This window comes from Mytilus edulis, chromosome 13, assembly GCF_963676685.1.
Source record: "Mytilus edulis chromosome 13, xbMytEdul2.2, whole genome shotgun sequence".
NCBI classification, from domain to species: domain Eukaryota; kingdom Metazoa; phylum Mollusca; class Bivalvia; order Mytilida; family Mytilidae; genus Mytilus; species Mytilus edulis.
The window spans coordinates 37,580,286-37,608,087 of record NC_092356.1 but is presented as its reverse complement, the minus strand read 5'-3'; the positions used below and the strand labels follow the sequence as shown (position 1 = coordinate 37,608,087).

The following is a 27,802-nucleotide window of genomic DNA, read 5'->3' as shown; positions in this document are numbered from 1 at the left end:
CCCTTTTTGGCCCCTAATTCCTAAAATGTTGGGACCAAAACTCCCAAAATCAATCCCAACCTTCCTTTTGTGGTCATAAACCTTGTGTTAAAATTTCATTGATTTCTATTCACTTTTACTAAAGTTAGAGTGCGAAAACTAAAAGTATTCGGACGACGACGACGATGCAGACGACGAGGCAGACGACGACGCCAACGTGATAGCAATATACAACCAAAAAATTAAAATTTTTGCGGTCGTATAACAATGGATCAACAATTAAGCTCACCTCATAAAGTTGAATTATTGCACAAAGATTTACGTTTGTCATACAAAATGTATTTGCAAATATAGAGAAATTTTCTATTTTGCTAAATATAGGCAATCTGACTATAAATTCAAAAGACTTCAGAAATAACATATCTGCAAAACATATCAAACATGTCAAAATAACTTAATTTAAAGTTTATATTCTTATAATAAGATATGGTAATTTGTCTAACAGTACTAAAGCTTGCTGTATCCTACAAAAATACCAGAATGCACAATTTTGTCTGTACAAGCAAAAGATTGATTGTTGGTTGCTTAATGTCCAGTGGCAAATATTTCATGCATGTTCAGGACAATGTACAAGATTGAATCTGTTTACTAGGAACTAAAATTAACAAATTTAAGTATAGAAATTCTTTTCTTGAAAGAATGAATAAATCTAGAAATATGTAAGTTACTAAACATGCTTAAAACGAATCAAAACAAATTGGATCAATGCATTCAAGTTAATATATCAATTAATGAACACTTAAAATGATAGGGTTTTTACAAATATATGTGTGTATGTTGAATGTGCATTTTACTTTTTTGGGTTCATCATTCTTCTATAGATATTATCATAATAGTAAGGCACTGGTGATTGTTAGTCGACTTCTATGTTGAGTCTTATGACTTAATTTCAAATGTCATCTCACAATATTTACAAACAATCTTTGATGAGTGGTTTGGAAAAGAATATTCTGCTTATTCTGGAATCAATGTGTAATTAATAAAAGTTTATTTTAATCACACTTGTGTAATGTTGACCAAAAGTGAAAGACTGTCATTTTTTACTGTCTGAACACATGGGCAAGCTCATATTACATTTTTTGGAAAAATGCTCTAGTCAAGGGTGTGAGCTCTGATTACACAGTCACCTTTTCTTCAATCATTGCCCCAAATAAAATCAAACAATCAATCGTATTGAAGATGACCGGCCTTGTTCCACTGTCACTATAAGTATTAAAACAATAGTTTATAATGTCAATTTATTATGTTTGCAAAATTCATTTCTTTCCTTTTGATGTATTCTTAAATTTCTTAAATTGTCCTGGCTTAAATTGCTTCTTATTTCCTTTCGTTGACATCCATTTACTTTTCCCTTGTTTGTCTTTTTTCACATTGGTTTGCTTTTTTTTCATTGTCTTTGTCTCAGGTGACTTTTGACTAATTTCTTCTGAACTTTGACCTTTATCCTCTGAACTCTGATTTACGACAGCTGTTTCCTGTTGCTCTGTCACAATTTCTGTTGTTCCTTGTTTATCTACAAAACAATTATGTTTTTATCTTTCCATAACATAAAGGAAGATAAAACAAATGCACTTATCTATAGATTTAAAATGTAACATTTGAAGTCAATAATTATTTTATCTAGTTTATTAAAAATTTGTTATATTCAACCATCTTCCAATATAAAACAATAATTATTTAAAACTTTTGTAATGAAGAATACAATTTTTTTGTGACATGTGAATTTTTTTTTTAAATAACAGCAAATCTTGGCTACATGTGTAAAAAGTATAAAAGTGCCAAATCAGGAAAGTAATGAAATTTTGTTCATGAATAAATGGCTGGAAAATTGTAAAAATCCTGAAATATGGCAAATTCCTAGACTAAATAAACACATTTATTATTTTTTCAAAGAATTTAGCTTAAGCCTGTGCAAGGAGTTGTCATAAACTTGCAGTGAGGTGAGTTTTTGGCTGTGTATTGAAGGCCTCACTGTGACTTTGAGAGGAAGAACAGCAATAAAAGAGCTGTTCCTTTGCATTTTTGCTGTCCTAATCTTATTTCAAATTTGAGTTGTTACTGATTGTTTATTACGTTTTCATCCAGTGAAACAATATCAGTATAATCAGAATTTAGGGTTAATACATGTATACAGCACATAATAAAATCTCTTTCTGATAATCTTACCTGGATCAACAGGTACTTTGTTAGAGAATTTCTTTAATTTAGCCACAAAGAATCCATCCAGATTATGTGTATGTGGATAAAACCTTTTGGTTAACTTCATGTTCTGGTGAAATCTATGTTTTTCAAATCTGAAAAATTGAACATTGTTTATTTGAGGTAATAAATCACATGATCCTATTAAAGGTTACTTATGAAAGTATCTTAAAATGCTATGAAGTACATTTCTAAGCAGCAAAACTCAAAACAAAAGTTAACCTTTTTTTAGACGGGAAATCCTGATGTACTTACACAAATCACATAGATTTATTACTTTTCGTTTGAGATTTTCAATGAATTTTAAAATATTGGCATAATTAAATCTGAAGAAAAAGTTGACCTAATTGAAACTTCCTGTAACATTTTACAGGATATCACATAATTTACCATAAAATTTCATTAAAATATTGTATTCTGAATTGTTATGTTGTCCAGTTTTTCAGGTGTGTGTAGTAAAAATATACATGGCATTTCTCGACATTTCAAGAAATAAAATATTTACTTTTAAAATATTCCAGATAATTAGAACAAAATGGAGATTTTTCTGTAGATTTCTTAAATGGTAAATTAGCACAGAAGTCTAGGAATGTGATATTGTATATCAAAAGCTAAGAATACTTACTTTACAAAACCTTCTCTTCCAAAGTCTAAACCTGTTGGAACCAATTTAACATTTCTTTTCTTTAATGCATAATTAATCACAGCCTCATTTTCTTCAACCTACAAACAAATTTAAATGTGTATTTTAAATGTGTATTTAGATATCTTAATGTGTATTTATATGTTTTAATGTGTATTTAAATGTTTCAATGTGTATTTAGTTATTTCAATGTGTATTTATATGTTTTAATGTGTATTCAAATGTTTTAATGTGTAATTAAATATTTCAATGTATATTATGATTTTTCAATATGTATTTTGATGTTTCAAGTACTATAATATACCATGGTTTTTACGAGTTAACATATTTAAACAAATGAATCCGAAGGATGAGTTTGTTTAAATATGTTAATGAGTAAGACACATGGTATATAAAAATTTGTAATATAAATAAAATGATTGACAGCTTCAAGACCTTCAACTAATATTTGAAATTGATCACGTTACAGTTTTATCCAATGAAATGGAAGCTCGCGCAAGCCAGTCACTTTTGCGCTTCGTGTATGATCGTCTGTATATTTCATGTAATAGAACCCCTGAATTTGCAAAAAGTAAAGAAAATGTCGGATTTTCCCGATTTTTTTTTAGTTTTGCGCCCCGTGTATGATTGTAGGCGCAGGTAATTTCATAATGTCATCAGACTGAGCAGTAAACAAAAATGTCGGATTCCCGCGACAAGGATTAAATAATTATTCTAATGACGGTAAGAATTGTTTTTTTTTCAATGTATCATACAAATTAATCATATTTTACAGAATTTCCATCTAATTGAAAAATGCTTTTCTTCCATTATTTTATTAGAATATTTTTTAAAACACAATTTTAATGATAAAAAAATATTTTAACAGTGGCGGATCCAGGGGCGTAGATAGTGAACGTCCCCTAATCATGTTTTTTCACAGATATTTGTAGCCTATATTTTTGTATAGATACCCCTCTTTTTAAATCGAAATTTAATTAAATTTTCGCAAAGGAAATGATAGTTTTACATTTTATTTTTTTCAAAACTGAAAGAAGAAACATTTAGTAATTGTTTCCAAAATTAAGGGAATTCGTAACAATCCTATATAGTTTGAAAAAGGGTTTCTTGAAATGTGGTACACATAATTTATTGCTTTTTCTTATAAAATGAAAACAAATGAAGGTCTTGACCTTTTAGTATGTTTTACAGTTTCCTAAATATTTTAGAGGCGGATACATTTAAAAAAAAAAAGGTGGAGCTTCAGCCATGGAATAACATGAAAATGAATATGTTATACCATGGCTGAAGCTCCGCCTTTTTTCCTTTGGATTCTAGTTGAGTTGCATATTTAATTAGCAAAGTATGGTACAACATAAATTTGCATATAATATACCATGGTTTTCCCTCACCACACTTTTTAAGCAAATTATTTCATAAAAACATCAAAGGAAAAAATCCAATTTATGTTACAATGAGTATTTAACTGTTTCTTTAACCTTCAAAAAATTCTACTGTCTCAATGCATATATGTGTAACTGTCTCATTGCATATATGTGTATTTAAACGATTTTCATAAGAAATAATCATAATAATAATAAGAAGACCAATAACCCATTTTAGTGAACAAACTGCCACAGGATAATGTACTATGAGTGCAGTTAAATTTGTTTGCTACATATATATATATATATGACTAGAGCTATTCATGTCATATGAAATGACTTTGGTGATTATAATATTAAGATATTGCTTTACCAATTGCATTCATTTATACATTTCTAAACTTTATCCTCTTTACATTTAAAAACAAGAATGTGTCCATAGTACACAGATGCCCCACTCGCACTATCATTTTACATGTTCAGTGGACCGTGAAATTGGGGTCAATACTTTCATTTGGCATTGAAATTAGAAAGATCATTATCATAGGGAACACTAGAACACACCCGTGATATCGCGGGTCCGTGATTGAATTAAAGTATATAACTATGCGCAAGCCTTATTTTAGTATTAGTATTGTCATCTGATTAAGTCATGCCGATTATCAGATACACAGTTTTCTCTGATTTCAAATCTTTCTGTTTGAACCCGTCGAACTGGAACTTATCAATTATTGGTAATATTAATTATTTGGAAAACAGAAGGTCCTGGAATGGAGTATTTTATAATCAACAGCATTGTCCTACATTAGTTATAAAATAAAGTTGAATATTTTGATTCGCTGTTTTACGTCATGCCCGCTAACAAATTGAAAACTGTACCTATACGCCTTATTTTTAGTCCAGATTTTTAGTATTCGTATTGTTATCTTAGAAAGTCTTACTGATTAAAATACTACAATAGGCAACAATTTGACAATTCAGTAGTGTCAACCCTGTGATTATGACCCGTGTATATAGCATATTAATCCTGAATACACCGTTTGGTGGTGCGCCTGTCAGATGCAGAACCTATAGATAAGGTAATAGGTAACAGGTGAATATACTATTGGTATCGGTATCGGACTCGACCCGGAAATTCTTAATTATTGGCAATATTAATAACGTGGAAAACAAAAGGGCGTAGAGTGGTGTAATTTTTAATCTACACCTTTGTACTATATTAGTTATATATAAAGTTGAATTCTTTGATTCGTCGTTTTTACGTGATGACGGCTGACAAATTGGACCTCGTAATTTTAGTATTATAGATGTGTCCTAAGTTTCAAGTTCATTGTACTTTAACCTGAAGCAGGACGAGAGGACGCACGGACGAATTAACGGACAATTGGAATGAATTAAAAGACTGATTGCAAAATACAGACCATCCTCTTAGAGTGGGAAATTAATATTTACCAGAATAGAACATGTAGAATAAACAATGTATGCTCCCGTAGATGATTTAGCATCACAACTATCTATTGCAGCAAGAATTAACTCCCTTTGAAGATGAGAGCATCTCTGTATATCTTTTTCATCCTGAAATAAAATCAAAAGTATGATCATTTATACTGAATATTTTCTAAAGACATAATAAATATCTATAAGATCTATTTTATAATAATTTGTAAACTGTTTTTTTTTTATACTTCATTATCATTATTCAAGGACATTTATATTTAGAAAAAGGTAATTTCCATATTTTCATTTTTGTCTTTCTTGCAAGCAGGTCTGTATAAATATTTAAAATTCTATGAATTCAAATTTATTATTGTGATTTTTACAGAATGGATAGAAATGCTAGCTTAAATATTTCCATTTCAGGAAAATCTGAATACAGATATATGTACCATATATTTATAATGCAAGTTTTTGAATTTTAAGTAAAAGGATTTAGTGTACCATTAAACTTTAGTAAAGGATGTTATGATAATGTTATTATTGTATTTATTTATGTTGGCCTGATTTGTGTTGTGTGGCCTGATGGTTGTTTACAGAATAATCTTAGAACTGTGCAGTTTAGAAATCACTGGAACAATCACAGAATGATTGGAACTTTCCATTTGACTAACATAATGTTTCCAGAATGATCCTAATAAAAGATGCGTTATATAAACTTCTACATTTTACTAGAAACTTCCGCTGTAACTTTCTAGGATGTTCCATTATAGACTGTTCTAGAATCTTCCATGACAACTATATATATACACTAAAGTTAAACTCTCACTCTTGGACTTGGACTTAGACATCGATAGACATTAATATTCATAGCATTTGGATTGACACTTTTATTCTAAAAACATCATCATACTGGATTGTGAATATTCAGATTGGATTCCGAAAGCTGGATACAGATAAAGATAAAAGATTGGACTCATATTTAGACAGTTAAGTTGACAGTAATATTTGTGTAATACTTCTTGTAAACTTTTAAAATAAATCTTGTTAATTTTTATAATTGATTTGTGTCTTTTGTTGGCTACAATTTAAAGGTGATTTCGGACGTAACAAGGAATTAACTTTTAAAAGATTGTCAGATTTCAAATGGGAGATAACTTTTGACTAGAATTGACAGGCAAGAAGACCAAATTGTGTATTTAACTGAAAATTGGTATCTTTTTATTTGTACTTTCACCTTGCATTTGATGCAATAACGAACAAGTTTCATAAATATGACACACTGCTTCTGTCTGCACACAATTTCAATCATTTTTCTTAAATCAACAGGACAAACCTTATTAATTTTAAATGCTAGCTTAAATATTTCCATTTCAGGAAAATCTGAATACAGATATATGTACCATATATTTATAATGCAAGTTTTTGAATTCTAAGTAAAAGGATTTAGTGTACCATTAAACTTTAGTAAAGGAATTAACTTTTAAAAGATTGTCAGATTTCAAATGGGAGATAACTCTTGGCTAGAATTGACAGGCAAGACCAAATTGTGTATTTAACTGAAAATTGGTATCTTTTTATTTTTACTTTCACCTTGCATTTGATGCAATAATGAACATGTTTCATAAATATGACACACTGCTTCTGTCTGCACACAATTTCAATTATTTTTCTTAAATCAACAGGACAAACCTTATTAATTTTAACTTCTACATCTTTAGCTATCACACCAGTTCCACTGCATGGGGCATCCAATAGTACCCTGTCAAAACCTTTCATTATCTGCCAAATAAAATAATAATCATTCATTTCATAAGTAACATAACCTAACCTTTACTGTGCCACATTAAAACTTTTCTCTTTTTTAAAGGGAAGAGTGTAGTTTATTTAAATAATCTGTAAAAACTTTCTATACATTTCTTTACATCAAAACACCAAAATGAAATGACTTGCCTTGCTGATTCACTAATGCCTAGTGGTTACTTTTAAAGTACACTTTCTATTTCCCAAACTATCATAACAAAACAGTCTGATTGAATTGATGTTGACACAGTTAAATTTATGTGGACACAGAGGATCACTAATTCTATAATTTCAAATGAATGTATGTCATAATTAAATTCTAAAGCTAACTTACAGTGGGGTAAATTCTGCCATCATAATTGCTAATAACTGTATTTGTGATGCCCATACGATGTATGTTCCCTACAATAGCTTTGGCTCTGTCTTTGTTGGCATCATTTGCAAATATTGTTCCAGTATTCTTCATTAGAGCAGCTGAAAAAAAATTAAAAAATCTATATTTTCGGGAAAGAAAGCTCAAGTTACACATGAATACTTGCATACACAACAAACAAGGATATTTTAAAAGTGCTGTGTGTTTTTATTATCGAGTGTATTATTGTAGTAAAAATAATAGCTCTGCCATATAAATTGATATGTTGTTTTAAAGGGGCACTAGCTACGAGATATATAAAAAATCAAAAGTAGTATGATTTTTTTGGTTCAATCATTTAATAATGAAAGTAAAATAGTGAAATAACAATTTGCTTTTATCAGCTAAAATAGTTAAATTTTGTCAAATTAAGCTCATAAACATTGATAATGAATTATTCACTTGCAAGTGAATAATTAGACCTCATTAAATCCTTATTCCTGTGAACTCAAAATTTGACCCCGTAGTAAGAGACAGAGTAACACATGCATTGTCCACGTACGGGTATTTAAAGGAAAAGAATGTCAACATTGAAGTGAAACAAAAGTAAATAATTTGATTAACTGATTAGATCCACACAAAATCATTCTCATATAGGTAAAAACGACGATAAACATAAGTTTCTAATCTATAATACAAAATTTAACAGACCTATAAAAATCCAATTGCATGAGTTGCTTAATCTATTTATATCCATGTTTATGTTAACATCCTTATATGGTCATATAAGGTCAACTCAATAGTTAATTAGATGGCGTCTTGGCTAAAATTCACACGAAACGAAGTGTTTATTTTATACTTTTGATAGTTTGGAAAAATGATTTACATTGCTATAAATAAAATATGAGAATTTGAGTCACGTTGTTGACCAGGAATTTGGTAGCTAGTGCCCCTTTAACTGACATATTTTTTTCTTTTAAACAAGGATGAACAATAAGTTTAAGTCAGATGCAGTATAGTAAAGCTCTGGCATTTTCACATCACATATTTGACAAATACAAAAAATTGCATGTGTTGTCATGCTATTCATACCAATGCCCCAAGGGGTATTTGAAAGTATAAGAAAACAGTATGTAGGTGTTTGACAGGCCTAAAAGCGCTCATACACTGGCAAAATGATGATCAAAATATCAAGACCCATTGGTAGCCTTCAGCTGTATTTTGCTCTTTGGTCGGGTTGTAGTCTATTTGACATATTTCCCATTTTTCATTCTCAATTTTATCAGTCCAGTCTGATAGTAATTTCATTCTCAGTGGGGAAGCTTGAGATGGAAAATTGTCACACAGAAAGGTCAAATCAAATTTAAGAAAATAACAACAAAAGATCTAAAATAGATTATTCAGACAAGTTTCAAGATTATTTTGGGGATATTTGTGTGGCTTAATTCTTAAACAGTACAAGATTTGTTCTAATTTTGTTATAACTCACCAATATATGTAGTTTTACCACCAGGAGCAGAAGCCATGTCCAATATTCTTTCATTTTCCTGTGGAGCTAACGCCATCACTGGTAGAAAACTAGAGCCTCCCTGTAACATATAGTGACCTGCCAAATATTCTGGTGTAGCACCTAAAAAATATAAACACAATATGTAATTAAAACGGCAATGTTCATATCAATAAAATATTATTGTTAAACAAAATGATGTGTAATTTTTTTTTTTTTAATTGCAATTTCAGTCAAAATAATGGATTTTAAGCTACATTTCACATGCATTCTAAATATTTATAGATCTCAAAAATTTTCAATTGATTATATCTGTGGAAGTATAAATGCTACATGTACTATAATTTTCAACTTTCCAATCCAGATAAGTGATTTCAATATGCCGAAAAAAATCATTAAGCCATTAAGCGTATAAATCAGCCCACTAAGCATTCTTGCTTTGATAATCAAGTAAGTATTTTGCAACATTAGAATAAGCTTTAAATATTGTAAATTTATCTATTCAATTAGTCAACCTTCATGTTATATTTTGATTACTCCTTAAACTTGTGTTGCACATCAGGTGTATACTGGAGAGATCTGGGGTTCAGGCATATACTTGTAGGTTTTTACCAAACCATTACTATGATAGAAAAGGAAGATGTGGTGTGAGTGCCAATGAGACAACCCTCCATCCAAATAACAACTTAACACTGTTAAAACAATAGAGTTACTATACAAAAAGTCATAATTTCCAGAATCATAGAATATATTACTAGTCCATGCTAATCAGTGTATATGCAATGTAAACTCATAAAACATTTTCTATTATCTAAATTTAACTGTGGGTTAATTTTTGTAAGGTCTGATTAAATAATATAGAAAACTTAAATAATATTTATTCATTACCTAGAGGAACCTGTGAGTCATATACAACCAGACCAACTTTGGACCATTTACCAATAGGGTCTAAATTGACACCTCTGTTAATTAATGCTTGAGCCAAGTCTCTTCTCCTTGTCTTTAAAGTATTAGTTCTGATTGTAACTGGTCTTTGAACTTCATTTGCTTCCAAAAACTCATGTATCTGTAAAACAGGAAATTTATACTGGAAAAATCATATTAATAGGCATGACAATAGGATTACATAACACATTAAAAACTTTGAATACAACAAGTATTAGATTAATATACAATAGAACAAAAATATTATTATATCAAACAATTTAAACAAAAATCAAATAATAACGTTTTCTCAACAATTTTTTAAATAAGTATTCAGGGGAGACAACCAGACATTATTGTAAACAAGTAAGCAGCAACAGAAAAACACACAACTTTGCTATTTTTCAAAGAATAAATATTTTGGCAAGTTTGTGGTAATCAACAGATAAGATTCAACATCAATTTCACATAAAACATAACATTATGTTGATTATTTTTTCTGCAAACCCTTAGTTTTTTAAAAGTTGATAAATATCTATTTTAATAAATAATGTAATTTAATATAAATTGAGAACAAATCTGTATTGAAGCTTGAAACATACTGTAGATTTTCATTCTACATAAAGAAGTCATCTCCTTCAAGTAACAACTATCCCATTGAATTTGATTATAATAGTTTTATAAAGTATTTTCAATATTGTTACCTCAAGGGGGAATATCTGCATCAGTTTTTCCATCAGAAAATCATTATAACTGTAATAAGTACACAAATCTTTTCTCAGCTGGCCAATATATTCTTGTCTGCTCCTGCAAACATGGGAAAGTTTTAATATAATTTTTATAGATATATCTTTAACTATAATGCATCATCACGCTTTAGCTGACTCCATTTTAAACAACTGTAAACACTATTTATAAACTCCTGTTCAATTTTGGTATGAAATCAAACTGCTGTAATTTGCCTCAAACCTTTAATGCAGATAACAACAAAAGTAACTAGTCAAGTTGGGATTTTGAAGTTGCTTTAAATGACCATCAATGGAAACATTTTCTTAAATCAGAGGGTAGTTTCTGGTAAACTGCACGACATCATCGAAAGCGCAATGACGTCTTCATTTTTTAGAGATTCATTTAAGGAAAAGAAAGATACTAATCCAAATAGTCTAAGATAGTTATTGTCCTAATTCTATATTTCTGCTTTGTACCCTATTCAGTTGAACATCAAAATCTGTCTTTCATCTTATGAAATGAGGGTAAACAGAAACATCAATTTTTCCTAAAAATCCTTAAAAGTCAGACACAGGGTATTTATATCTATTTCTCATCTTTGGTTAGAAATACAAACCTCCCTTCTGTTCTCTTTTCTTTAAAATCAGCCAGGACACCCATTACTTCTTTTATCCTGTTCTGCACTAGTGTAATATCTGGAGGCTGATTTGGTGAATTATGTTAAGGAATATATTCTATACCATGAATATGATAGTAAACAAAAAGTGAAAGCCTCATTTTGGAATAAGGATATCTTCTTTGCATTGTCATTTATCTGTATTTCACACACAGATATTTAAACATTCAGATTTGTATGAATCTTAAAATGATTTTTTTTTTTGGTCACAGACAATGTATTTATTATATTGTTTTGCAGCAGTATTTATAATAACCATACAACCAGGTGCTCCGCAGGGTGCAGCTTTATACACCGTAGAGGTCGAACCCTGAACAGTTGGGGCAAGTATGGACAAAACATTCAAGCGTGATACAGCTCTGAATTTGGATTGTGATCAAATTTTTGACATTACATGGACCTTAATGTAGACCAATTTGAAAACTGGACCAAAAATTAAGAATCTACATACACAGTTAGATTTGGCATATCAAAGAACCCATTTATTCAATTTTTGATGAAATCAAACAAAGTTTAATTTTGGACCCCCATTTGGACCAACTTGAAAACTAGGCCAATAATTAAAAATCTAAGTACATTTTTAAATTCAGCATATCAAAGAACCCCAAAGTTTCAATTTTTGTTAAAATCAAACTAAGTTTAATTTTGGACCCTTTGGACCTTAATGTAGACCAATTTGAAAACGGGACCAAAAATTAAGAATATACATACATAGTTAGATTCGGCATATCAAAGAACCCCAATTATTCAATTTTTGATGAAATCACACAAAGTTCAATTTTGGACCCTTTGGGCCCCTTATTCCTAAACTGTTGGGACCAAAACTCCCAAAATCAATCCCAACCCTCCTTTTGTGGTCATAAACCTTGTGTTAAAATTTCATTGATTTCTATTTACTTATACTAAAGTTATTGTGCGAAAACCAAGAATAATGCTTATTTGGGCCCTTTTTTGGCCCTTAATTCCTAAACTGTTGGCACCAAAACTCCCAAAATCAATCCTAACCGTCCTTTTGTGGTCATAAACCTTGTGTCAAAATTTCATAGATTTCTATTCACTTAAACTAAAGTTATAGTGCGAAAACCAAGAAAATGCTTATTTGGGCCCTTTTTGGCCCCTTATTCCTAAAATATTGGGACCAAAACTCCCAAAATCAATACCAACCTTCCTTTTGTGGTCATAAACCTTGTGTTTAAATTTCATTGATTTCTATTTACTTAAACTAAAGTTATTGTGCGAAAACCAAGAATAATGCTTATTTGGGCCCTTTTTTGGCCCCTAATTCCTAAACTGTTGGAACCAAAACTCCCAAAATCAATCCCAACCTTTCTTTTGTGGTCATAAACCTTATGTCAAAATTTTATAGATTTCTATTTACTTAAACTAAAGTTATAGTGCGAAAACCAAGAAAATGCTTATTTGGGCCCTTTTTGGCCCCTAATTCCTAAAATGTTGGGACTAAAACTCCCAAAATCAATCCCAACCTTCCTTTTGTGGTCATAAACCTTGCAGGGTTGGACACTTACGCTAGCCCGCTAGCCCGAGACTAGTAACTTTTGTGTCGGGCTAGTAAATGTCCGTGGCGCGGTAGCCCGAGGGGCTAGTAAATTTATTTGTCATTGAACATCAATCTGTAGTACTTTCGGCAAAGTACAGTCCAAACGCCGGTCAAATTTGACAACTTCGTCGAATATTGTCTACACTGGTTCCACGACCTCTTTATTTACTTCCATACAGATACTGGAGGGTAAAATTTCTACCGTAAACCAGTCGGTGTATAAAGTCAACTCGGCCTAAGATTACTCGGCCCATAAAGTAAGAATGCACCACGTTTCAAGATAACCCGTTTTGAAATAAACATTAATTATACTGCATATACATTTTGGTTTTATTATATTTTATTATTAATCACATCAGAGATCCTGATAAATCGTGTGCATAGTTTAGCCTTATCTAAGTAATACATAGTCCGGATAGTCGTCGCGTAAATAGTTTAAATTGGAAATGTCCTTTCGTTCTTAAAATAGATTGAAAGGTTCCCTGTTGAAATTTTCCTTTACTTAGAAGGTACACGTGGTGATGAAAACTTTTCGATCTTCTCTGTCTTTATCGAATTAGCGTTTGTCATGTCGTCATAATTCTTTTCGTATTGCTCGGGATTTATCATTACAGTTGCAATGGACTGAAACGAAAGTAAATTTCCGGTAATAATATTAAATCTGATTAGCTTCTTTTTGAGAGCTGAGGGGTGATGATGATAACAAGACTAAGCCATTGGTATCAGAAAGCGTCCATTGCACGTACCGAGATGTATGCATGTCATAATGCATTAACGAGAACAGGGTTAAAACTCGTCATGAGACAAATCGGTTGGAACATGAAGACTCAGCATCAGAAACCAAAAGTAAAATAGTGGACAAGTCAACTTATTTATGTAAATAAAATTAAACAAAAACATTTTTTTAATTTGAATATTTTAGTTGATGAGTTTTTTGTAAGCCAAATAAGTGTCCCATGAAATTGTGTCTTCTTGAACTATATTTCACAATTCATCTGTGAAATTTCGTTCACGGGACAGAATATCACATTTTTAAATTGAAATTTAAATCAGGACAACAGAGATGTAAACAAAAATGGAAAGTGGTGAATATAAACAGCTATATGACTTTTTGTGTGATGGTTAATACCCTCCAGAGTTTGATATTATAATAATGAAAGAAGATCATTTAGAAGGAAGGCCAAGCAATTTGAAATTAAAAACAATGAAATGTTTTATATACATGTTGACAAAAAAAAAACACAGGAGAAAACATTGAAACTTGTTATTCATAAAGACAAACTGAAACAGGTATTGTACACTTTCTTTGTGGTTGGTCTATTGTTTTGTTTGCTTGATATACATGTAGTTGTCAAGTTCAGTACAACATTGTCATTAATTAATTTGATGTTGCAGGATTATTTGTAAATTGAATGTGGTGTCAGTCATTAAACCACCCTATAAACATGATAAACGTAGTCCAGGTTTTGTGGTAAATATCTTTAATCTAGGAACAATTTTTTTTAAAGTAGGTCTGGAATATACAAATTTATGTTAATGTTTGACTAAAAATGTTAACACAATAAATATTTAAGATATATCATCAATTCACTAACAGTAAAAATGCAAGTTTTGACAAATTCCTGCCGTTAGATTTCTTTGGTGTTATTTTTTTTTTATTTTTTATTTTTTTATGAAGATATAAACAAGTATGAAATACTTATTTTTCAGACTGAAAACATCTTCTTAAAAGGCCTCAGAACGCAGGATTTTGCATCTAAATTTCAAAAAATTTCTGGGGGGGCATGCCCCCAGACCCCCCTAGCCGTTGGCCCACTCACCGGGCTACCTGACACAGAACAGGGCTAGTTGAATATAATTTTTACTAGCCCTGCGGGCTAGTGCCTACAAAAGTTAGTGTCAATCCCTGCCTTGTGTTAAAATTTCATAGATTTCTATTCACTTTTACTAAAGTTAGAGTGCGAAAACTAAAAGTATTCGGACGACGACGACGACGACGCCAACGTGATAGCAATATACGACGAAAAATTTTTCAAATTTTGCGGTCGTATAAAAACATTTTAGTAAGACATCATATCATTACAATGGGTAAAAGCTTGGACAGAATTAGCATTCAAGTAAAAGGATATTTTCTTGTTCCACTTCTTGACCACTTGGTAATGTATATTTCTCAGTCTGTGTAATGTTGGTCATCAATTCTTTTTCAGCAAGTTTTCTAGTAAAATAAAAGATGAAGACGTAATCTTAAAGTCATAATAAACCTCAAATTAAAAAAATTTGTAAGGGTTCCACGGAACCCAGTGTCTCGCCTACTTTTGCTGTAAATTGCAGGATCAACAAAAATGAGGGAAAAAATCAATAAAAATATTCCGCTTGATACCATGTTTGGATTGTAGGAAGCTTCTGTCCAAGTTTGGTTAAAAAACCTGGATAGTTTATGAATCTAATAAATGTGTTAAAAACTTTAACTGCAGACTGGATGTAATGTTAACTGGAAGAAAAACTAAGTCCATTTATAAGTAAAATACAGATACACAGGTACAAAATATTAACAAAATTTCCTTCTAGATACTAGCTTTTGATCATAAACAAGCTTCTGTCCAAGTTTAGTAGAAATCTAGTATGGTTTAAGAAAGTTATTAAAATTTCAAAAACTTTAACCACTATCGTAGGTGGGGCATAAAAACATTAAGTTTTGACCTTAGAGATAAGCAAAATGTGATTAAGTTGAATACATTTTTTTCTTTGCTGTGCACTAACACTTCTTGCAACAATTGCTACTTGGACTAATGGGGCACTAAATAGTAGTAATTTTAAATTTGTTAGTGAATTTTCTGTTTACAGCATTCAGGATTAGGCTGTTGGTTAATTGGTCTGCAGAAGAATGTTGAATCTATGTTTGATTTTTACCATACAGACAAAGAACATATGACACATGAATGGAAAGTGATTGCAATACCTGTCATTGGACGTTTTAGCTGAAAAACCATCAATGGTGTTTGATGTATACATGTAGCTAGAAGAAATTATTGCTTTCAAAGTATAGTACTTCATACTTCTTCATGAGTATGTTGAAAGTTGAAAAAGATTAGAAGGGAGGTGAATGGACTAGCCAATGGAGAACAGCCTAAAAACATATGGTAAGCTTTAGGTATATTTCATGGATGGTAAAATTGTCATAGCTTATTACTTACTTGTCTCTGGCCTGCTTTTTCTCTAACTTTTTGGCTTTCTTCTCAACAGGCAACAGCTACAAAGAAAAAGAAATGTTATTATTCTACTGTATTGAGTTCTTTGACAATACTAACCTAGAAAATATAACTAATACAAGAAAATAATTAATAAGTTATTTTTTTTGTACATTAATAAGGCCGTTAATTTTCTTGGTAGAATTGGTATACATTTGTGATTTCAGGGCCTTTAATAGCTGACTATGTGGTATTGGTTTTGCTCATTGTTGAAGGCTGTACAGTGACCTATAGCTGTTTATTTCTGTGTCATTTGGTATCTTGTGGAGAGTTTTCTCATTGGCAATCATACCACATCTTCTTTTTTATAATTAATCCATATAATTTTAAGCATCAATTAACATCAACACTATAAATAAATGGAACTCATAAGCCATTGTAAGAATGGTTTTTCCCCTACTACTGTTTTTTACTGTATATTTTTTACTGATATATGTTACTATGAAAAAAATTAAACACTCACATCTTCATCATCCTCATCGGAATTTTCATCATCTTCATCACTGTCATCATCTGATAATTCATCATCACTAAAATCATCTGGAATATCATCTTCACTGTCATCATTATCAGACTGAAAAGCAAGTTATACACATATATAGTACTTCAGATATTTCTATTATTGATACATGTGACTTGCGTTGGATAAAAATCGACCTTATGCAAGTGCACATTTACAAGTACATGTATACCACTTTGATTGGTTTTAGCAACATTCAACATGTTCAAATATGAAATAAAAGATGAATTTTGGTCCATCTGTCAACGTATACTTGTTCCACCTAACAGAAGTTCCAATGGAAACTTTGTTATAAACATTGTAATAATATCTATTCCTGTTGGAACAAATATTCTATACCATTTATTCTGTTAGGAACATATACTGTAATATTTATTCCTGTGGAAATAATATTCCAGAATATTTTTTCCTTTTGGAACTTATATTTTGAAGGAACTTCCATTTCGTGACGTATCTAACAGGGTTCTTATAACAACTCAATCTTTAAACAGTTACAGTCATTGATAGAGATTTAATATCAAGCTGAAAAGGGATAACTAATATAGTTATATTCACTTGCATAAGGTAGATTTCTATCCGATGGAGAACATGTAAAACAAGAAGTGTACATGTTCATGCTATGTGGTGTTCCTAGAATAAGGAAACTTTCTCATAATATTATAACTTTACGGAACATTTTATCTCATCAAAGTACCTGCCATATTATATATATCAGAAGTATAAATGAAAATAATGCCTTTTCTTCAAGATTGTATGATCTTAATTACTAAAATATATTCTACATAGTTAAAGAATTACAGCTGTGCGTAGGAACTATCTTGTTTTAAATATGTACTACTTTCCCATATATATTCTTTATTTTACCAAGTCTGATTGGGCGGTTTTACGTCAAACAAAGTCTACCCAAATTATTTTTGCAAAGAATTCCCCCTCAGCCAGTACTTAGGGCTGTCTTAGACTTGCGGTGAGGTGAGAGTTTTTTTTTGCTCCGTGTTGAGACTTCACAGTGTCTTTGAGATGAAGAGCAGCCTTAAAAGCGCTGTTTCTTTGAATTTTGTGTTTTTTTGGTTGTGTATGTACTAATTTTGTGTTTTTTGGTTGTGTATGTACTAATTTTGTGTTTTTTTGGTTGTGTATGTACTAATTTTGTGTCATGGATGGAAACCCCATAGCCTAAAGTTGCTTCTTTATTACATACAATTCTGCAAATCTAAAAGGTATTTTAATTTTAGTTTCTTGTGTACAATTTGGAAATTAGTATGGCGTTCATTATCACTGAACTAGTAAATATTTGTTTAGGGGCCAGTTGAAGGACGCCTCCAGGTGCGGGAATTTCTCGCTACATTGAAGACCTGTTGGTGACCTTCTGCTGTTGTTTTTTTCTATGGTCGGGTTGGTGTCTCTTTGGCACATTCCCCATTTCCATTCTCAATTTTATATAATCGTCATATTGACCCTACTGCAGCGACACTGAAAAAGACTGTTGATTACGAATAACATGTTAATATGGTTATATTATGATATTAAATAACAGGTTTGAAATTTGTTCTATTTTTCATGTATCACCTACATCAGCCTCTCCAGATTTAGCTGGTTTTAACCAGTCTTTATTGTGATCTGTATAACCAGTTACTTCCCCTGAATCAGATACATCTGAGTCATCTTCTTCCATGTCGCTTTCATCTGAAATAAGAAGACATTTTCTTTAATCATGGTAATCCTAGATAATATAAATAGTAATTTTTATGATGTGTACTTACCGGTACACCAGAACATTTAAGCTACCGAAAGAAAACATTTTGAAAACATTTTCAGGTATCAATGAGAACAAAACTTTCTATATAAATATGTATAAGGATAGGTTTTTCCCCCTTAAATTTCAATTTTTAGTAATTTTGGCCATCTTAGGTCTGTGAGAACTTAGAATCACCTTTCAAATAATGAATAAAATTCAATTAGAAAAAGTTAAATTATAGCAGACAGAAGATATTATCATGATAATATAGAGGAATATTAGCCCATTTTACCCCTCTGCTAAGTTTTGGTGAGGTAGAGATAATTATTATGATTTATCAGAATTAATGTTACCTTCTGATTCATCAGAATTGTCCTCCTCCTCTTCTTCTACCTCCTCTTTCTTTCTTTTGACTCCTTGGACATTTTTAGATTTTCCCTTTTGATTCTTTGATGCATTCTGATTTTTCATCTTTAAATCATTTTGACCTTTGTCCTTAACTTTGGCAGTCTGTTTAGCTTTCTGTTCTTCTTTCTTCATTCTTAATTTTTCTTTTTTGTCATCTTGTTTTTTAATTCTATTCTTTAATCTTTTCTTCTGTCTGCTGCTAAGCTTCTTATCTTCTTTGTCATCATCTAAAAAATTATAACAGTAATACATGTTAACATAGAATATAATCCATAACTATTTATTTTATTTAAAGATTCTTTAAAAGGGCTAGATAAGGAAATGCTTAAAAAATATATATAAATACAAGAAAATGTGAGGTATTATATGCATGAGAGTCAGTCAGCAACCCAATTATGGAGCATGTGTCTGGTACATTGTACATGTATCTATGATGCAGTTATTTTAGGATTAAAGAAAATGAGGGGTATAAACTACTGAAATGGCACAGGGTTTCATATTATATATTATATGTTTAATGATGGTCTGATAAACTTAGTAAGTATAACAAATCTGGTTAATACCACCATATTAAAGACAGTTATTCTTATTCTTATTCCACAGGACCAGTCTAATAAATTTTACAAAATGGCGTTTTTTGAAAGATCAAAATAAACAAAGATTTCAACATTGACATCTATTTTTTTAATTTAAAGAATATATTGAGGCATATATGAATGAAATGAGATGAAATGAATTGACCGCATTTCCCGACATCACTCACAAACTTGTTTTACGAACTTTGAACAAACGAGGATTTAAAAAACGATCAAACACAGGGGTCTGTTACAAATTATTTGCCGGGTTTACTATCCATACAAACCCCGAAAATGAGCAAGTCTTTTAAGTATTCATCATCCCCTATTCGAACTTATAATCATTTAGTCAGAAATTCTACCATTTGATAGCAATATTAGAAAAACAAACCCAATCTGATACGACTTGAGAAATTTTACTGTCTCGATGTCCAGCTTGGATGAGGCCATTTAAATATTATAAAACGTTAAGGTCATAAAAATGAGAAATCTTTATGCAAAAAAATGTTAATTCCTGTCAAACGTCGTAAGGTTAACAGTACACTGCTACAGTTGGTTACAAAACCAAACACTGAAACAGAAGCTGACAATGACTTTGAGCGCATTTGTTTCTTACCTAAACGATGTAAACGATTACGCGCGTAGTTGTTTAATCCATTTGTTTCTTACATTTTTTTGTCAACCATTTTTTTCACATAAACGATGTACGCGCAAAATAGTCGCCTATTCGTTGATCGTTTATCGTTGAGACGTGTAAACGATAAATTTGTTTCTGCATCTGTCGTTTAAATAATTACAAGCACGTGTTGTTTTCGCAAAGTCCTGGTTATTTATTTCCCGCACTTTTACCTGTTTGTTTACAGTGCGTGAGTGTAATCTATTTCTGTCGGACTACGTGGGGTCGAAAAAGTTTATTAAACGATGTATTTGTTTCTAGCAGCTTAACGTTTACTAAACGATAGTCATCGATGACAAAATTTCGGTTTAGAAACAAATGCACTCTTTATTGTTGGTCCTTACATGTTCTGCAACATTACCTGATAGTGCTAAGAAATCTTCACACAGGCATGTCTGGTGTAGACCCATCATGGAAAAAGACTTCTCCTCCAGTTTTATACATAGATAGTATGAGGATTTAATATATGAATTTACAATGGAGAAAAAATACTCTTCTTCTTTATCCAGACAATAACATTAACAAACAAAGCCTCATTAAGGGGTACACTGTAACTTCCATGAGCATGATGAGGACATCATAACAAGAGGAAACATCAACAGCATAATATAATAAAAACACATAACAAAACAGTTACAAACAAACTGCGCGCCGCGATAAAATTACTGAGCATTGTCGAAAATTACGCGATTGCCACAGCGCTATCCAAAAATCCTGGGGAGAACACTGTTCTATGAAACAATTGTTGATCCATTGGGCCACACCTAAAAATATTTATGTTTGCCCAAACCCTACCGAAATGTAGAGACAGTGGGTAGGTCGGTATGCTTTTTTTTTTATTTTCGACAAAGAGAAATTAAAGTGTCAGATGTTTTTTAGTCATGCCGATCTGATTAAAAAAATTTTTTTTAAATCAAGGCAATAAAAGATTTGGAGCAGCTATTTTCTGGGTACATGTAGGTAGGGTTAGGGCAAACACATTTTTTTTTATGGCCTTACCTTGATTTCATCTGTATAAAGTGAATGTCTGTGATATCTCGTTTTTGCAGTAAAATAATGATTTTAACAGAAATGGCAATTCAAAAAATGTGGAGGTTATGCAAACATCAACCAATAAAAATTAGAGGCTCTTAAGAGCCTGTGTCACTAAACTTGGTCTATGTGCATATTAAACAAAACACACAGATGGATTAATGACAAAATTGTGTTTTTGTGATGGTGATGTGTTTGTAGACCTTACTATACTGAACATTCTTGCTACTTACAATTATCTCCATCTATAATGAACTTGGCCCATTAATTACAGACGAAGATATTTTGTTAAAAATTTACAAAAATTTACAAAATTAATGAAAATTGTTAAAAATTGACTGTAAAGGGCAATTACTCCGTAAGGGGTCAACTGACCATTTTGGTCATGTTGACTTATTTGTAGATCTTACTTTGTTGAACATTATTGCTGTTTACAGTTTATCTCTATCTATAATAATATTCTAGATAATAACCAACTAGAGGCTCTCAAGAGCCTGTGTCACTCACCTTGGTCTATGTGAATATTAAACAAAGGAAGCAGATGGATTCATGAAAAAATTGTGTTTTGGTGATGGTGATGTGTTTGTACATCTTACTTTACTGAACATTCTTGCTGCTTACAATTATCTCTATCTATAATGAACTAAGTGCCCCAGTAGTTTCAGTGGAAAATGTTAGTAAAAATTTACAAATTTTATGAAAATTGTTTAAAAATTGACTATAAAGGACAATAACTCCTTAGGGGGTCAATTGACCATTTCGGTCATGTTGACTTATTTGTAAATCTTACTTTGATGAACATTATTGCTGTTAACAGTTTATCTCTATTTATAATAATATTCCAGATAATAACCAAAAACAGCAAAATTTCCTTAAAATTATCAATTCAGGGGCAGCAACCCAACAACGGGTTGTCCGATTCATCTGAAAATTTCAGGGCAGATAGATCTTGACCTGATAAACAATTTTACCCCTAGTCAGATTGCTCTAAATGCTTTGTATTTTGAGTTATCAGCCAAAAACTGCATTTTACCCCTATGTTCTATTTTTTAGCCTGGTGGCCATCTTGGTTGGATGGCCGGGTCACCAGACACATTTTTTAAACAAAATACCCTAAAGATGATTGTGGCCAAGGTTGGATTAATTTGGCCCAGTAGTTTCAGAGGAGAAGATTTTTGTAAAAGATTACTAAAATTTACGAAAAATGGTTAAAAATTTACTATAAAGGGCAATAACTCCTAAAGGGGTCAACAGACCATTTCAGTCATGTTGACTTATTTGTAAATCTTACTTTGCTGAACATTACTGCTGTTTACAGTTTATCTCTATCTATAATAATATTCAAGATAATAACCAAAAACAGCAAAATTTCCTTAAAATTACCAATTCAGAGGCAGCAACCCCACAAGGGTTGTCTGATTCTTCTGAAAATTCCAGAACAGATAGTTCTTGACACGATAAACAATTTTACCCCATGTCAGATTTGCTCTAAATGCTTTGGTTATTGATTTATAAGCCAAAAACTGCATTTTACCCCTATGTTCTATTTTTAGCCATGGCGGCCATCTTGGTTGGTTGGCTGGGTCACTGGACACATTTTTTTTAAACTAGATACCCCAATGATGATTGTGGCCAAGTTTGGATTCAGGGGCAGCAACCCAACAACCAGTTGTCCGATTCGTCTGAAAATTTCAGGGCAGATAGATCTTCACTTTATAAACAAGTTAACCCCTTTGACAGATTGGCTCTAAATGCTTCAGTTTTAAAATTTAGAGTTATAAGCCAAAATCTAAATTTTACCCCTATGTTCTAGTTTTAGCCATGCCGGCCATCTTGGTTGGTTGGCCGGGTCATGGGACACATTTTTTAAACTAGATACCCCAATGATGATTGTGGCCAAGTTTAGTTAAATTTGGCTCAGTAGTTTCAGAGGAGAAGATTTTTGTAAAAGTCAACGATGACGGACACCAAGTGATAAAAGTCATAAAAGAACAGCCTCACATCTTGTTTAACATGTTTATAATAGAGTAGTCATGTAAGCAAAGCATAGCATATAATTTAAATCTGCCCATGTAAATATTTTTAATGAATAACTAATCATTTACTAATGTACTGTGTATATATACATTTCAGGTATCAGTCATCCTTATTATTAAAGATATAAACCTAGGAAGATGTTGACTCTCATTTAATGAACACCATATTGATTGACTGATTTAGTACTTGTCTACTTGAGTTATGGGTCTTTTAAAATAAACACCAATGCATGTCAACACAGGTTTGACTATATACTCATAGAAATTTTTTGGGTAAATAAATTGTCAAACTGTTATGATGAACTGTAATCCTATGACAGCAACATTTTAGAATGAACTTTGTGTCCTACATGTACATGTTATGATCATGTACATGGAATTTTACCTTTAACATGCAAAGGATTTCATATTTGTCATGAGTCAAATAACATGATGTCTTGAAATGCTATTATGTTTTTTTTGCTTTGACTCCTTACCATGACTATTTATGCTTTGAGGCCTTACAACAGCACTGTACATGTAACTGTAAGACGTCAAGCCTTTCAAGACCTCATAGTTATTTGGAATAATTTGTTATTACATCATTTTGTACATTATGCATTATACCTTTATTTGTTTGAATTTTCAATAAAAGTTATTATATGTTTTCCTGTTGTGAAAGTTTGCTATTATTCTTGAACTTGCTTGAAAAACTTTTTTTTCGTAGAATTGTAGTCTACCCATTTACGTCCCTAGTGCGATCAAAGGGTTAACAAAATGTATATCGTCAAACTGATGATCCGTATTCTAAAATAAAAAGTTGACGCACAACTGAGTAGCTTTAGACTTAGTCTAACAAGACATAGATAGCATTGAAAAAGTTCAAAGGAGGGCTGCACGTTTTGTTACCAACAAATACAGAAACACCTCAAGCGTTGGTAACATGTTACAACATCTTGAATGACACAGTCTCTCTGACAGAAGAAAAGAATACAGATTGGTAATGCTTTACAAAATTGAACACTAAGGTTGCAATACCTAAAAATAATAAATTAATTCCACAAACAAGACAAACAAGACATTCTAATTTGAACAGCTTCCAAATTCTATCATCAGTGTTCCAGATAGGATTTCAAAAGGGCAGGGTGCCAATCCTGAAAAAGGGCATTTAACGTGTGATATGATTATATAATATCTTTCTACTTTTTATGCTGAAAAACTTGTCAAGCAGCTTGTCACACAAGTTTTTATATCATTGCTTGGCACAGTTGAGCTTTATATGCAGTATGTTTTGAAAGGTGACCTGCTTCATACTGTTTCTTTGGTCTGACAAACTTTACCAGTTTCACCTTTCTACCTCTGCTGTGCTTAATGGCAATACAGCACAAAACAGCTGTTCTCAGTAAATGCACAACGTTAAGATATAGCAACAGTGAAAATTTGTATTAAAATTAAAGAATACAGAAAAAGATGACCAAGGCACCCTACCAACACTGCTACTAAGACCCTCTTTAACTTTTCCCATAACTCATGAATCAAAATACCTAAACATATATATTCTTAAGCAATAAGTATGTAGACATATTTTAGAATATGTTAAGTGAGTTAATCAATGTTAGGAAAAAATCAGATTGAGTTATCAGGGGTCAAACTAACTTATAAAGGCCAGTAGCCATCTGGGCTACTAGACTTGAAGATCAGTTAGCCCAGACAAAAAGTCAGTAGCCCACATAATTTTACTATCACCGGTGAAGCCCGCAAAGCGGGCTGAACCTCCTAGGGGGGTTTGGGGGCATGCCCCCCATGAAAATTTTGAAATTTTAGACTCAAAATTTGTTGTTGACTTAAATCAAATTTCATTAAAAAAAATCATTTGCAAAATGGGAATCTTCATACCCTGTGTACCAGATTTTTAAAGACAACTTAAGAATTCTCTCTTCTGGAATACATGTATAGATGATAGATGAAATATTTCATTTTATTTCTATAATAATCTAATTTATCAAATATATTGATCGATTCATTTTGCGTATCAAACTATGTACATTTGTAAACAAATAACCCCCCTTTTTTCTCAAGACTATTTCACATATTTCAAAAGCATTGTCATGAACTTGATATCTTCTTTTTTTGTAAACTGTTCAGTTAGTAAGGAACATATATCATTTTTAACTATAAATGTTAGTGTGCTCGACAATATTCTACTTTCATTTTTTACCTTCATTCTCTGACTCTGTACACCACGTGGGCTTTGAAAAGGTAACTACAAAAGGTACTGTTTTCCAGATTCTTAAGGTGGCTCATGGGTACAAAAATTTCAGCAAAAAATTAAATCTTTATTTTTTCATTACAAATTTTATTTATTACACTATAAGTTATTACTTTATGATATGGTACAAAAATCAACCCAAAAAAACGATTTGGTTTGGCCCCAGATGACTTTTAAAATGTTTATATCATTGAAAAAGCTTCAAATTATCTCCCTCTGGTGAAAAAATGCCATTTTTTGGTATTAAATTTGAAATATCTTTTTAACTCATCGGTGACCTATATTTTTTATTATTGTTTTCAAATAAGCTGTACATAAACTAAATAATTGTAAAATTTAAGCGATTTCTGTAATTAGGTTATTTTTTTATTTTAATATTACCTCTATTTCTCGGATTACATTGTAGCTCAACAGAAAAAAGGACATTAACAAAAATGTATGCTTCTTCCGGAGGCAGATTGTGAGTTAAATGAACGGTGACCCCATTTTTTTATTTCATTTTTCTTTTAAGTATATGATAAAGTTCATTTATAAAAAAATATAGCTAAATCCTATATTAGAAAAAAAAATTGATTTATACCCAGGAGCCCCCTTAACAACATTATATATCATACTTTCTTTTATTTGTCTTATATAACTTCATGACATGCTATTGTCATCTTCCCTGACTTTCTTAGCTTTCTTGAAGCCAAAACCGTGATTGCTTCATATTGTTAATGACCATAGGAACACCTCTCTTGTTATCCTTGCAAACATACGATACATTCCGACTTTAAATAGACGACCAATCAGTGACCTGAATTAACGTGAACTATATTTAATCAAAGGTAAACACTGATTTGACATCCTTATTTATCGCAACCGCGACATTGATGCAATACATTTTAAAAAGATTTTTCCTTTTGAATTTAAATTTTTGTCCATGATGTAGCCAGTACTTGGAGTCATGGTAAATGGCGGATTTCAGTCAGTCAAGTACTTGTTTTCAATTCGCCACCTTGGCTACCACAACTGAGTAAAAAGATCGCCCAGGACAAATTCTAGTTGCACATTGCAAATTGTGACCAAGTTGGCGTTTGCACATTTCTTCAAAGATAATTGCCGACTGACCGATTTTATTTGAATGAATTAATGATGATGGTCATTAGTGACCCATCCGATAAACCGATTACCTTTAACAACAGATTTTGACACCAGTTGTTACCGTTGATTAGCTTTGGGTCGTAAACAAAGCAATAAAATTTAGTAATTAGCATGATTAGCTGATCATATCAATACGAACAAAATAATATAAACAATCCATCTTCAAAAAAAGGCAGGGCACCCTGGAATCTGTAAAAAGGGCACAGGGTGGCACTTTGGAAAGGGCGGGCGCCACACCCTCTGAAAACAGCCTAGCTGGAACACTGCATCATGCAAAACTTGATACAGAAAAGTATCCTATTTTCAAAGAACTATTTCCGACTGGAACAAACTACCTAATAACATTGTAAATTGCACTTCAGTAGACTCTTTCAAAACTTCAATTTCAAAGCATCAATGTTAACTCAATTTAACTATAACATCTTACTTTATTATAAGAACATTTTTATTTTTTATTAATTTTCCGTATTTTTCAATCTATGTCTTGTTGTAAGTTTCCTTCTGTGACATCATCTTCAATTTTTTGAAGGCGGTCACTGTATGATAGAATAGAATAGAATAGTTTATACAAAATCTGAACTTATTTAGGACTACAAGTCCTATTTTTGTGCTACACATACCGTCTTCTTTCAGTTCCTTGGGCATTTGTGGAGGTTTCTGCTTCTTTGCCTTTCTACCAGGACCTTTTTTTGGTCCATCGAGCGTCAAATCTCTCTTTCTACCCATAATTTAGTGCTGAAATTATGAAAAATATTTGTTTCCCCACGTGTTGTGTGTTTTCAATATTTTCACTTCCGGTTGGAAAATATATACAGTGAAACGATGTCGGGTATCTATATTTTCCGGATATTTTACATTAAATAACTCTGATCCATGATCCGTCAGGTTTTGTCATCAACAGTTTGTTCATTTAAATATGAGATCTCTGACAGAACTTTGACAAATAACCTTAT

General features: G+C 31.5%; 1 protein-coding gene across 1 annotated transcript; it reads right to left on the bottom strand.

The window, feature by feature from the left end:
• Positions 1-1,262: 1,262 nt before the first annotated feature.
• Positions 1,263-27,660, bottom strand: LOC139500060 (uncharacterized). Its single transcript, XM_071288781.1, has 16 exons — positions 27,470-27,660; positions 19,085-19,366; positions 18,567-18,679; positions 16,940-17,050; positions 16,423-16,478; positions 15,358-15,443; positions 11,611-11,704; positions 10,970-11,072; positions 10,230-10,407; positions 9,324-9,464; positions 7,817-7,956; positions 7,372-7,461; positions 5,698-5,820; positions 2,864-2,961; positions 2,206-2,333; positions 1,263-1,552 (listed from the first exon to the last, which is right to left on the bottom strand). The coding sequence occupies exons 1-16, from the start codon at positions 27,573-27,575 to the stop codon at positions 1,296-1,298; spliced, it is 2,106 nt and encodes a 701-aa protein (XP_071144882.1). The 5' UTR covers positions 27,576-27,660; the 3' UTR covers positions 1,263-1,295.
• Between the last annotated feature and the right edge of the window lie 142 nt (positions 27,661-27,802).

Excerpts from the sequence above, each read along its gene's own strand:
- LOC139500060 (XM_071288781.1), bottom strand. The coding sequence starts at position 27,575 with ATGGGTAGAAAGAGAGATTTGACGCTCGATGGACCAAAAAAAGGTCCT. Across the intron at positions 18,680-19,084 it reads CAATTCTGATGAATCAGAAG|ATGAAAGCGACATGGAAGAA; the intron begins GTAACATTAATT and ends TTCTTATTTCAG. Across the intron at positions 9,465-10,229 it reads TGACTCACAGGTTCCTCTAG|GTGCTACACCAGAATATTTG; the intron begins GTAATGAATAAA and ends TATATTTTTTAG.